At 40.0% G+C, this 13,340-nt stretch overlaps 1 protein-coding gene across 1 annotated transcript; it reads left to right on the top strand.

The window, feature by feature from the left end:
* The first annotated feature begins 3,356 nt into the window (after positions 1-3,356).
* Positions 3,357-5,657, top strand: LOC135465566 (tubulin beta chain). Its single transcript, XM_064742816.1, has 4 exons — positions 3,357-3,413; positions 3,716-3,824; positions 4,196-4,551; positions 4,839-5,657. The coding sequence occupies exons 1-4, from the start codon at positions 3,357-3,359 to the stop codon at positions 5,655-5,657; spliced, it is 1,341 nt and encodes a 446-aa protein (XP_064598886.1).
* The last annotated feature ends 7,683 nt before the right edge of the window (positions 5,658-13,340 follow it).

Here is a 13,340-nt window from a genome sequence, read left to right as displayed (position 1 = left end):
GCATTACGCATTACGTTGCCCCGTAAGTATGAAGCAAACAATTTGCTGTTGTATTTTCTATGATATATCGGTAATGAACTATATTCGCCATTAGCCATGGCGATCAGTTTCACTGATGGAGGAAACTGTGCTGAACAGAGCCATGAGATGTCATGTGAACCTCAAGACATGTTATGCAACAGAAACCAGCAGGATTTGATTGCAATCTGTTTTTTTACGTCAGGATTTAAACACGCAACCTCATTGGTCACCGACTAGACTACAATCGTCTTCCGGGAATACTCATTTGATACGTTTAAAAATAAAAATATTAAGAATAAGCCTGGATGTAAGCATTTATCAGATTTTATCTAATTCGACATATATAACATATACATAAATACTGTGCCGGCATCTGCATCTTATTCTCCGCATTAATCCTAAAGTGAACTTACCATAAAAGCCTCTACATTTGTAAGCGCCCTTTTAATGGGTGAAAAAAACATGCTCTAAGATCAACACCTTACTGAAGGTTCTCACTAAAAAAAACACCCGTATCTGATTTATCCATTATGCACTGGAACGTTACAAGAGCTGGCTGAAATCAAAAGACTATGGGCGCCGCAGTCGACTGAAACCTCAAGCTTCACTGAACTTAAAACTGATAGATAGCAAATATATGTCCTCTGACGACGACGTCCACTTTTTTTATTGAACACGACTATATAGGCATAGGCTATTTATTTGATTGGTGTTTCACGCCGTTCTCAAGAATATTTTACTTATACGACGGCTGCCAGTATTATGGTGGGATGAAACCGGGCAGAGCCCGGTAGGAAACCCACGACCATGCGGAGGGTGCTGTCAGACCTTCCCACTTAGGGCCGGAGAGGAAGCCAACATGAGCTGGACTCGAACTCACAGCGACCGCATGGGTTATTAGGAATGCCAATAACAACATTGTCTTCGCATTTTGGTATGAATTTAGTATTCCTCGGGGAATAGAATGATATTTACTGTGAAGCGATCAGAGGGAAAGAACAGTCAATAAATACTACATTCTAAGATGAACACATGAAATATACAATATAACTATAGCTGACCAGTCTGTATTGCCAGTGTACAAGGAAATGCCTTCAAGTTGACAAAGATCAAATTCAACGTCTGAAATCTCAGAATCTAAAGTCTGGTCAGAGATGTCAGTGTCATAAATCGGAATGTCGTCCAGTATAGGTTCAATATTGAAACAGCAATATGTTTGCTTCTATGTCGAAAAGGATATCGTTTTGATGGAATTCCCAGGTTATTTAGGCCAGCTGCACTTGGGTTGGTCATATATGACCTCAGCTGTGGCCAGCTGCAGATCGGCTGGGCGGTAAATTTATTGTTTAGGTATATTTAAACTCATTATTACGTTCCTTAGAAACCCTCCCGGTAATATACCGATTATAATGTTTTAAATTAGAACCATTAGCTAAATTTGGACACTAGTCATTTAACAACCGAGCGACTGCTGGATTCGAACACATTGCCTCACGGTCAAGGAGCGATATCCTGTGGCGATGGTTTTTACTTGAACAAATTTCCGTTATCTACAAATTTTTTTATTAACTGAATTGAACAGTGTTACTTCATTGTAAAGACAGTATTAAGTGATCCACTCTGGTAATCAATGTGTTTTTAGTTGATAAAAAATGATTAAATACATGTGCGTTTTTACGCTCCGCTGAACATCTTTCCTCCGACATAAAGTACACTGTATATCCCTTATTTTAATGAATGAAATATTTCCCGGATGATAGACAGACAAAATCAAGGATGTCCATTAACACTGGAAAAATAACGGAAGCTGCGTGTAAATGTTAGCTTTATATTCCAGAGGGGAGAAAATAAAACCCGAAGATAAGTCACATAACTGAGAAATAAAAAACAACAAAGAACAGTAAAAATTTCACATAACTGAGAACTGCAAAGCCATTGTTGCAAATTTTATTGAAAAAAATTACCCATACTAAAGTAATTCTCTCATATAAATACATGTGTAATATCTATTGAAATTACTAATTTATGCGCGATTAGATAAAAAGCGTATTAATTTGGAATTATCTGGTGTGCAGAAAAAATCCGTCTATTAGTTAATTTATTTACTGAGTTATGTTTTCTCCCACTATATTTCTGGCCGCCGTCGTATAAGTGAAATATTCTTGAGTACGGCGTAAAACACCCGTGAAATAAATAAATCAATTTACTGATTTATTGATCTATTTAATAGGGGAATTACACCGCACTCAAGAATATTGCACTTATGAATCATTGTGGAATGGATGTAAATCAGTTTTCAAACAACCTGTAATAATAAGTACTCACCGGTTAATTTCCACGTTTTTTAATTTTTTTTTTTGTGTGTGTATAACAACTCTCGTGTTGGCTTTATTTTTCTGCCCTGAGCACCTACACTTTATGTGCATGGTTACATAAATAATATCATATTTACACAGTATACAAAATTCAAAATATATATTTTTAATGTTGATATGATCCTTCGTTTCTTAACGGTGATTAGGGCATATAACATTAAAAGAGGTCATAGAATGGTGTGGTAGCAAATTAAAATAGATTTCTGAAAAATTTCACAGTGAACTTGTAAAATACGCGTAGATATTTTGAAAGATTGGTGTGACACTGTCAGCAGAAATATTTGTGCATCAAATCCTTTCGTGCCATGGTCAATGTGTTTTTGGAGCCATAGTCGTGCAGAAGTGGTATAAACAGGTAATCAACTTTGCTGTTTTTGACATTGATTGAGGGTTCCCATGAAAATACAGGCCCGCACATGAGATTTCTACTCCTATACTTTGACACGTCGATCCACAACAGATTAAAGCGTGATTGCAATAGACGAACTAAACTTTGTTATTAACAAAGTAAACAAACAGATTAACACGGTGAGAAACACTCAAGTCCAGGGAGTCACAATGGTGTTTCGCGCCGTTTAGCGCACTGAGTGTGGTAAACAGCTTAGCGTAATCTCCCAACTTATAGATTATTAATTTGAGTGGGGTTTTACGGCGCAGCGATGTATTGTTCCCATCTATACATACGTCACATTTAAGGTACATGGTTATAGCAGGTCATAACTCGTCCGCATTTGACCATAATCTTCTCCATGGAAATATCGCTCCGCAGAAAAGCACTTGGAGTTAATCAATTCGTAATGGCATATTTAGGACTATATTTCGAAGCGGATCTTGACTGTTACTATGTGAAGTTTGACTCTAAAATCGTATAAAAAGAGAGGAATACGACAGTTAATCATCAAGCATTTCAGTCTTACCTTCAAGCCTCAACCAACCTGTTCAACCCAACCTCCCGACACCATGAGAGAAATCGTCCACCTTCAGGCCGGCCAGTGCGGAAACCAGATCGGCGCTAAGGTAAGACGTACACTTAAATGTTAAGCCATATACATTAGTCAAACATCTTTATACATAAATGTCTATTTTATAGGGAGACCACTTGCGGGCTCAATCGATCGCTACGCATGATATAAGTTTAAAACGTGGCATCAAACACCAGACACATGAGTAAATATATAATACATAAAAATAATGAATGTAAAATTAACCAAAGACATATTTCAGCTTGATCAACTTTTCACAATTGTGCTAACATACTCGTGTATTCACTATATGAGCGATTTTTTAAAAAAAATAATACATTTATCTATTTTTCTTAGTTCTGGGAGGTGATCTCGGACGAGCACGGAATCGACCCCACCGGAACCTACCACGGTGATTCTGATCTTCAGCTTGAGAGAATAAACGTCTACTACAACGAGGCTACAGGTAGGACAAAAGTTCCACAAAAAAATGCGGTTTAGCTAGGACTCTAAATCACCAAATTATCGGATTTGTTTCCTTTTTATGGAATTTTTTCTTCTCATATGTGGCGAATTGTTTGAATCTGTAACTCCCTGCAACAATTCCAGCTTACATCGCAATGTGCTGCAATTTCTCCTATATCACATTCAGCGTATATAGTTGACTAGATACCAGGTATCAGTGAAAGATCATTCAGACAGATTACCGCCAAAACTACACATAAATCTAAGATGGTCTCTTTAATTAAACATGCCTTAAAATAATAAATGTGTCGCATGTCATAGATCAGTACTTGCCGCAGTACTATGATTATGGTTTTGTTATTTTTTCCCCAGGTGGCAAATATGTGCCCCGCGCCGTGCTGGTCGACCTGGAGCCCGGTACCATGGATTCCGTTCGCTCCGGCCCATTCGGTCAGATCTTCAGACCGGATAACTTTGTTTTCGGTCAGAGCGGTGCCGGTAACAACTGGGCCAAGGGCCACTACACGGAAGGGGCTGAGCTGGTCGACTCCGTTCTCGATGTAGTCCGCAAAGAGGCGGAGAGCTGTGACTGTCTGCAGGGGTTCCAGCTGACCCACTCTCTGGGTGGGGGTACCGGATCTGGCATGGGTACCCTTCTCATCAGCAAGATCCGAGAGGAGTACCCCGATAGGGTGATGAACACCTTCTCCGTCGTCCCTTCACCAAAGGTGGGTCATTCTTACATACAGTATACTGTATATTTCAGAGCGTTGATCCATATCCAAAGGGGCTTTACTGTAGAGTAAAGGTAAATTTGAAGATAGTAACGGCCTATATGCCTATTTAAGAAAAATATCCCCGAATGTTCCTTAGGTAATATTCTGTGAAGTTAATTTCGCTTTATCTTGAACCTGTTTATTAGACAAGAATACCCTGCGGTGCACGTCTATTCTATACAGTTTAAAATGTAAGGTATATATTTTGATTTCTTTCCTTTTCTTTGATGAATTTCTAGGTGTCAGACACCGTTGTGGAACCTTACAACGCTACCCTGTCTGTCCATCAACTGGTCGAGAACACAGACGAATCCTTCTGTATCGACAACGAGGCTCTCTACGACATCTGTTTCCGAACCTTGAAGCTGACCACCCCAACATACGGGGACTTGAACCATCTGGTCTCCGCCACAATGTCTGGTGTGACTACGTGTCTGCGATTCCCCGGTCAACTCAACGCTGACCTCCGTAAACTAGCTGTCAACATGGTACCCTTCCCCCGTCTCCATTTCTTCATGCCTGGGTTTGCCCCTCTCACCTCCCGAGGTAGCCAGCAGTACAGAGCCCTGACTGTACCAGAGCTCACCCAGCAGATGTTTGATGCCAAAAACATGATGGCCGCCTGCGATCCCCGTCACGGCCGTTACCTGACCGTGGCTGCCATGTTCCGTGGTCGTATGTCCATGAAAGAGGTGGATGAACAGATGCTGAACGTCCAAAACAAGAACAGCAGCTACTTCGTTGAATGGATCCCCAACAACGTCAAGACCGCTGTATGCGATATTCCACCTCGTGGTCTCAAGATGTCAGCCACATTTATCGGCAACAGCACAGCCATCCAGGAGCTGTTCAAGCGCATCTCTGAGCAGTTCACGGCCATGTTCCGTCGTAAGGCTTTCCTCCATTGGTACACCGGTGAGGGTATGGATGAGATGGAGTTCACTGAGGCCGAGTCCAACATGAACGACTTGGTATCTGAGTACCAGCAGTACCAGGATGCCACTGCTGAGGAGGAGGGCGAATTTGATGAGGAAGAAGAAGGTGGGGAGGAAGCTTAAACTGAGCTGACCAATCGGAACGGACCAATCGCAAATCGACGCTGGACATCGACAAATGGACTGTAATTCTATAACTAACAAGACAAATCAGAGCTAAAAAGTAATATCACATTGGACTTCCTTTCAAAGGTAACTAACAATGAAATTTCGCCTAACTTTCTCGCCTACGTTGCCCTAGTGTTATTCCTAGTATATAGAATTATCAGGCTTATAGGCTTATCAGTGTTAACTATCTTTCTGGTCTTCCTTTGAAAGGAGAATTTTCGGAATTTTTTTTAAAGAAACGTTCTAGATATTTGTATGATACGTGTATAAACAAAATCAAAGAGAAAATTGGAAACCAGAAAGATGGCATGGTTGTGATACTGTAAGTGTACGCCCAAGTAAAAAGTTCCAGTTGGCCATTGTCCGTGCAACAATTGCGAAATCCTAGCCAATGTTAAAGACAAGCACGTGTATCAAGAAGTTGACGGAATTAACATGCCTGGAATGAGGGAACGCCCTGTCGAATTTATTTATTTAAATTATATTAATATATCAAATAAAAAAATATTTATTTATTTTTATTAAATATCTGAATCTCGGAATAGTACTTGACAGTACATAAAATAAACCAATAATATTGCTGTTACATACTGAATTCATTTTATTTATTCTTTGCCCGTTACTGTTGTGCACCTTCACGCGCTTCTGGTTTGAGCCTCACGTGGATTCAAACTCTCCACCTCACTTGTGGACTATTGGATGTCCCTTTTATTTGTATGAGACTTTTAAACGTACTCAAGAACATTTTACTTAAACGACAGTTTTCATGCTTATGAAAAATTATCTAGCTTCGCCACGAACAAGTAGTGGAGAAACCCCCAGACGTAAATTTGTAGCGAGTTAGCGACAGGTGGATGCAAAATATTGGTCAAAGACGTGTCCTGTGCAATCAAGCGCCTTGTCTTAGTGGACTCAGGGCAGGGATGACCACATAAGTATTCTTTAGCCATGGAATTGCTAAGCGAAGCATGAGCTGGATTTGAACTCACAGCGACCGCATTGGTGAGAGACTCCTGGGTCATTAGCGCGCTAACCAACTGAGCCACCACTGTGCCATAAAATATTTTCGTGTAAATATGTTTTCAATGAATAAACTCGTACGTGGGAAGGTTTCCCGGCAACCTGCGGATGGTCGTGGGTTTCCCCTGTGCTCTGCCCGGTTTCCTCCCACCATAGTGCTGGCCACCGCCGTCGTATGAGTGAAATATTCTTGAGTACAGCGAAAAGCACCAGTCAAATAAATATATCAAATAAATGAATGTATAAAATCAATCAATGCGGCCAGCACCAACAGATTTTAAGTTTTTAAGGGAAGGTAAAAACTGTATTCCATGACCAAACTTTCCTTGCAAAACGTATGGATGTCTTTTATTTCATAATAGTCGGAATTACAAATAATTCAAAAGAAGATACAGTGGTCAAGGAAATTGCTGCAGATATGAAGGCGCACTGCAAAAGCTCATAGCCTCAATCGAGAACAAGTCGTCCACATGTTTCACAATAACGTTGTCTCAAGTTACCAGTGAGAATTGATTTCTTGAACTATTGAACTTCGACATACACGCATGGCTGGCATCGTTTTATCAGAAACAAAGATGTACTGTGTGGTTTCTTTCAAAAACTGAAATTGGGAAAGTTTAAAAGAAAGTAAAAAGTATCCCCAGGACCCATAGAGTATATTAATGTAAGTTGCCTGCTGCTGCCATTGTCACCTCCCGAAGTTCGCCCCAGACGCCTGTATAGTCCGGATTTCCGGTCACGGTTGACTGACAACTGCAGGTCTGGTGGGGAAAGAGGCTGACCAGCACAATGTCCATGGCTTAGACTCACTTCTCCATCGGCCCGATTCTTAAGCTCCGATGTTGTTGTTGCTGGGTTGTTGTCATCCTATAGCAACCAAACCTTCCAAAATTGAATAAATGTTTCACATTAAAATTTGAACGTAACTCTGGCAACTCTTGCTGTAAACATCGTATTTGTCATCGTTTAAATGAAAAATGCTCTGGTGGAAATCGTTAAACAATGAGGAAATAAATAAATTATTTATTAACAGTTCTATCAGTGTATATATGATCATTATTATCAATCAAAACTGCACATATATATTTAGGTTGCAAAAAGCTGTGTTATGAATGTTCACTCTGGGCTGAATGTGTACGGCGTTTTTTTACCACAGGCTCTGTAGCTTCAATTTATTTATTTATTTATTTGATTGGTGTTTTACGCCGTACTCAAGAATATTTCACTTATACGACGGCTGCCAGCATTATGGTGGGTGGAAACCGAGCAGAGCCCGGGGGAAACCCATGATCATCCGCAGGTTGCTGCCAGGCCCTGTAGCTACGTTTACCAGATACTCGGCAAAAGTGGTTTGCCATAGGGAATTTTATTATACCGCCATCCTTAAACCTTACCCATTAAATAAGTGAAAGATTCTACAGTACAGCGTTAAACACCAATCAAATTAATAAATGAATCACAGTACATTTGCCGCCACAGTAATTACAGCAACAGACAGACTGAAATAAACGTGCTGGATCTGAAGGAACTATGAACTATGTTTTTATCTCATTCTGCTGAAGCCACAGTGCTTGGGGGGCGTGTAATTTGTCATTATTTAGGCATTTCATGAATAATTTGGATAAAAAAAAACTAACTGGGGTAATTGAACATTTCCCTCTTGTCACAATGTTTTCTCTCTGAATGCTGCTCTGATTTTACTCTCTATGCTGCAGTCTTTTCATCATGTACTTGTTAGTTAACTGAATTTATAGCTGGCAAACGTTTTACGTACGACGAGCAGGTTCATACATAGAAAAATGAAGTTGTTGTTGGTACTGTTGGGGCTGTGTTCTTTTTGTTGCACTTTTGACGTGAACTCGTGACAGCTTTCTTGCTATTAATTTCTCATGACTTGACATTTACACATTTAGAATGTTTACCACTTCACCTTCAGATTAACATGTGTAACAATTGAGCTCTTACTCTCCAGACTCAGTATGTGTTACAGATAAGCACTTTCTCTCCAAATTCAACATGTGAAATAATTGAGCTATTACTATGCAGATTCAGCTTTTGTAAGAGATGAACTGTTTCTCTACAGTTTCAAAATGGGTAACAAATGAGCTCTTACCCTCCAAATTCAACATGTGTAACAAATTAGCTCTTACTCTCCACATTTAGCACGTGAAAGATTGAGCTCTTACTTTTCAAATTCATTATGTGCAACAATTGAAATCTAACCCCTAACATTCAGCATGTGTAACAGATGAGCTGTTACTGTCTAGATTCAACATGTGTAACAGATGAGCTGTTACTTTCCAGATTCAACATGTGTAATAAATAAGCTCTTACTCTATTTCAACATGTGTAGAAAATGAGTTTCTACTCTCTTGATTCAATATATGTAACAGATGAGATCTTACTCTCCAGATTCAACCTGTGTAGGACATAAACTCTTACTCAGTTAAAAGTTTCAACAGGTGTAGCAAATGAGCTCTTACTCTCCTGATTCAACATGTGTAACAGATGAGATTTTACTCTCCAGATTCAACATGTGTAGTACATAAGCTCTTACTCTATTAAACGTTTTAACATTAGCAAATGAGCTCTTATTCTCCAGGCTCAATATATGTCAGATATGAGCTCTTACTCTCCAGATTCAGTATATGTGACAGATGAGCTCTTACTCTCCGGATGGTCACAGATGTCATTTATCTGTGAGTTTACCAGTTGTATTTTCTCTACCTTAGCTGGTAAAACAGAATCCACGTCTCATTGAAATAAAATTCGACTGTACACCAAATGAAAAAAAAATTGTCAAATATATAAAACGAAGCGTAGAATATAAACTTACCCTGATGTTTTTAGCAGACCGACTCTATATCCATCGGGATCTCCTGATGATACGTCGTGGGGCTGTAACATATTCAGGAAACATTTATTTAGTTGTTTGATAGGCGCTTAACTCAACATTTTTCACTTTTACGACGTTAATCAGGTTTATTTATTTATTTAATTGATTGGTGTTTAACGCCGTGGTCAAGAATTTGTTACTTAAACGACGGCAGTCACGGATGGAGGACATCGAAGTCAACTAGCGACCTTTGTCAGGTATCTACCAAACATCCTGACAAAGCGACCTCATTGGTTCCATTGAATCAGCGCTTTAACATACGAGCCAACGAATCCGCATTGTTAGTGTTATAAGAGGAAGAAAATGCCATACCTGGAGTAAACCACCGCCTTCACCAGGTGTACCTGACAAACCTTGCAAAATTGAAGCCTCACTCAAGCCACCAAAACTTGGATTCGAATTTGCGAATTGCAAGGTTTAACTTTCTTGCCTTTGAATTTCTCTGCGTTGTTTTCAGCTCTAGCAGCCTGTATTTTGCAGTTGAGTATAGTAAAGAAAAGTAAGGTAAACTAAATGTACTGGTGTGATACTCACGTTTTTTTTTGGCTAATTCATAGATGACATGTATGTACACAACGAGGAGGACCAACACGACAGCAAAGTCCAGATAGTCTAAGGAACAAAAAAAATAACTCATTTGTTCTTGGCACAAATGCTAGTGAGAACAGCCAAGAATTCACACGATTAATCGAGTGCCACTTACAAAAGGAGAAATTCTGTATCATCCAAACCGAAAATGACCGCCTGTTATAATTTATGGCGGAATGGAAGCATGGAGTTGTTCATAGATATTTGTGAACATCAAATTCAGCGTCAACATCCAAACCGAAAATGACCGCCTGTTATAATTTATGGCGGAATGGAAGCATGGAGTTGTTCATAGATATTTGTGAACATCAAATTCAGCGTCAACATCCAAACCGAAAATGACCGCCTGTTATAATTTATGGCGGAATGGAAGCATGGAGATGTTCATAGATATTTGTGAACATTAAATTCAGCGTCAACATCCAAACCGAAAATGACCGCCTGTTATAATGTAAATATACCGGCATGTACAGAGCATATATGACATAGTAACTCTAGATCAGCTTTTTGTCTAATTTTAAACCACGAGACGGTAAGTTGTTTTCCATGTTATAAAGAGAACATCTAAAATGAAACTAAAACATGTATACATTTAAAACCACCTAAAATAACTTAATTTAAACAAAATTTATAATTCTAAAGTATATCAAGAAATTGTTTACATAATAATTTATTGCAGTTGGCTTACAATATTCTATCATTAATGTATGTCATTTTTTATGTGACAGGGTATGACATATGTTGTGACATACCTTGTTTGTTGTGGACGCCACATAAGCCTGCCCACCATGGCCGTGCCCCCATTGGCCATTCAGGCGGTGACCTAAGCCGGAGGTGGACTAGAAGAGCCGTCAGCCTATTAGGACGGTACGCACAGGCGTGAACGCATCTGGAAGATAGAAACAGAAACAACAATGGGTTTTGAACACAAAATAAGTTAAATTTGGGATAGAATTGGTAGAAAAGTTTGACCCAGTCGAATTTTATTTACTTTATGAATGGGTACAGATATGAAGATGCTGTAGATGTGGATAGATTAAACAGCTTAAATAGTTTTACGCCAGAGTGCTTATAGACATGAGAATACTTTGCTCTAGAGTGTTTCTATAAATTGAATTTATCTATACGAAAAATGGCTTCTGTTTTTCTAGTACTTGTATATATAGAATTTTAACGTAAATGTACAAGTGCCTGACAAAGAAGTATATCAGTAATCCTTTGACTAAAACAAGCAACTTATACTCACGTGCTGTTCATATGCGCAATGGCAATATCCCCTGCCCACTTGGCAGTGAATAACAGTGTCAAAAACACTAAACACCTCGCAAAGTTCATCCATTCGCTCCCCGGTGGCCACTGGAGGAGGTAGTGGCCACTAACGTTCCATTGGCCACCGGAGGAGACCAGTGGCTCCACTGTCTCCACCGAGTCAGGTATCAGCGGAGTCGGTGGTGTGTGATATAGCGCCCTAGCTCATGCGACTCCGGTGGCCACCGGATCTGCTATCAACACTAGGGAATGGATTATGACGTCATCATAGGGGTTCACGCGAGAACACTTGTTGCCAAGTGCTGTTGTGACGTTATGAGAATGGGGAACCGACAAACGCCCGGCATGACTGACGCAATTTTGTTGACTTTCCGAACTCATCATATTGCCCAATGTCCAAGTGACATATATACACGTGAACATTTTTTTTTTTTTTTTTTTTTTTTTTTTTTGATTGGTGTTTTACGCCGTACTCAAGAATATTTCACTTATACGACGGCGGCCAGCATTATGGTGGGTGGAAACCGGGCAGAGCCCGGGGGAAACCCACGACCATCCGCAGGTTGCTGACAGACCTTCCCACTTACGGCCGCACGTGAACATAGACGGTACAACAGTACAGTAGAAACTGATATACATATATGAAACGTTGTGCTACATTAGAGTGACGAAATATGTTTTAATCGCATGAGGTGGTGCTAGTGTCAAGCAGGACCTCCGTCCATTGTTACGTCAAACTGACTGGAGCACACCGTCTGCAATGGGTAGGTGGCATATTTTTAATCTCGTGAGGTGGCGCTCGTGTGAAGCATGACATCAAACCATTGTTCCATCAAGAATGGATTGTAGAGTAACGTCAACACCGTAACAATGTATCAGTTTCTGTTGTAACGTAGTAGTGTTTTTAATATGACGTCATCATGATGAACTGGGGAAAGAACATTTGACGTCAGTAAAATGACGTCTAGGTCCTGCTACCGAGCGTTAGACAGGTTCCCATACTACAATGCATAAATTTTACCGTAACGTCGTTCGTCATTAATGTGACGTCATAATGAAGAGCTGGGAATGGATAGTTTTGCCGTGAACAAATAGTTTCGTAGTCCTGCTATAATGATGGAAGATCGAAATTCACACGTGCGCCACCTGACGGGTGTAAAAGATTGGATGCATCCCGATTTAATGATGTCAAACCACCATTCGATAGCTTACTATCTTATTCATGTGAACTGGCCCCAATGGCACAGTTGGTACAGGGTCCGCTTCGGGAGTGGTAGATCCAGGGTCAGTCCTGGGTCGAGTCACACCTAAAGAGGAAGTTGTAACTTCCTCTCTCGGCGTTCAGCATGAAGGGGTTAGTGCAACGACTGGTTGACACGTATTAGTATAATGGCTCTGGCGGGGCGGCTTACTTACCTTTGATAAGTCGTCTCAGTGAAGCAGCACTAGATAAAAGAGCGGTGGAAATCCGTCCTGCAACAAGGGGGCACATCACATGCACACCAAGGATTCCTTCGTTGTCATATGACTGAAAAATTGTTAAGTACGACGTTAAACCCCAAGCACTCACTCACTCAGTCTTATTCTTGTGAACAGTTGCCATCAACATCTGACCTTAATTGATAAAACAGTACCATTTAACATCTTAGATTACGCTTCACATCTTAGACTCTTTTCACACATTTCTATATATATCAGTGAACGTTTCAACAGCTTTTAAATCGTCATAATCATATAATTAACACGGCTGTAATTTAAACTAGCATGCATGATGCTTTCTGTTAAACACCTCGCATGTTTTTCAACAGAGCGAAAAGTTTTAAGAAAAAAATAAAAATGTGGGGGAGTTCGCCTGAGACAAAGAA

This window comes from Liolophura sinensis, chromosome 5, assembly GCF_032854445.1.
Source record: "Liolophura sinensis isolate JHLJ2023 chromosome 5, CUHK_Ljap_v2, whole genome shotgun sequence".
In the NCBI taxonomy this organism is placed as follows: domain Eukaryota; kingdom Metazoa; phylum Mollusca; class Polyplacophora; order Chitonida; family Chitonidae; genus Liolophura; species Liolophura sinensis.
Note: the sequence above shows the minus strand (reverse complement) of the source record. Positions and strands in the feature narration are given on the sequence as shown.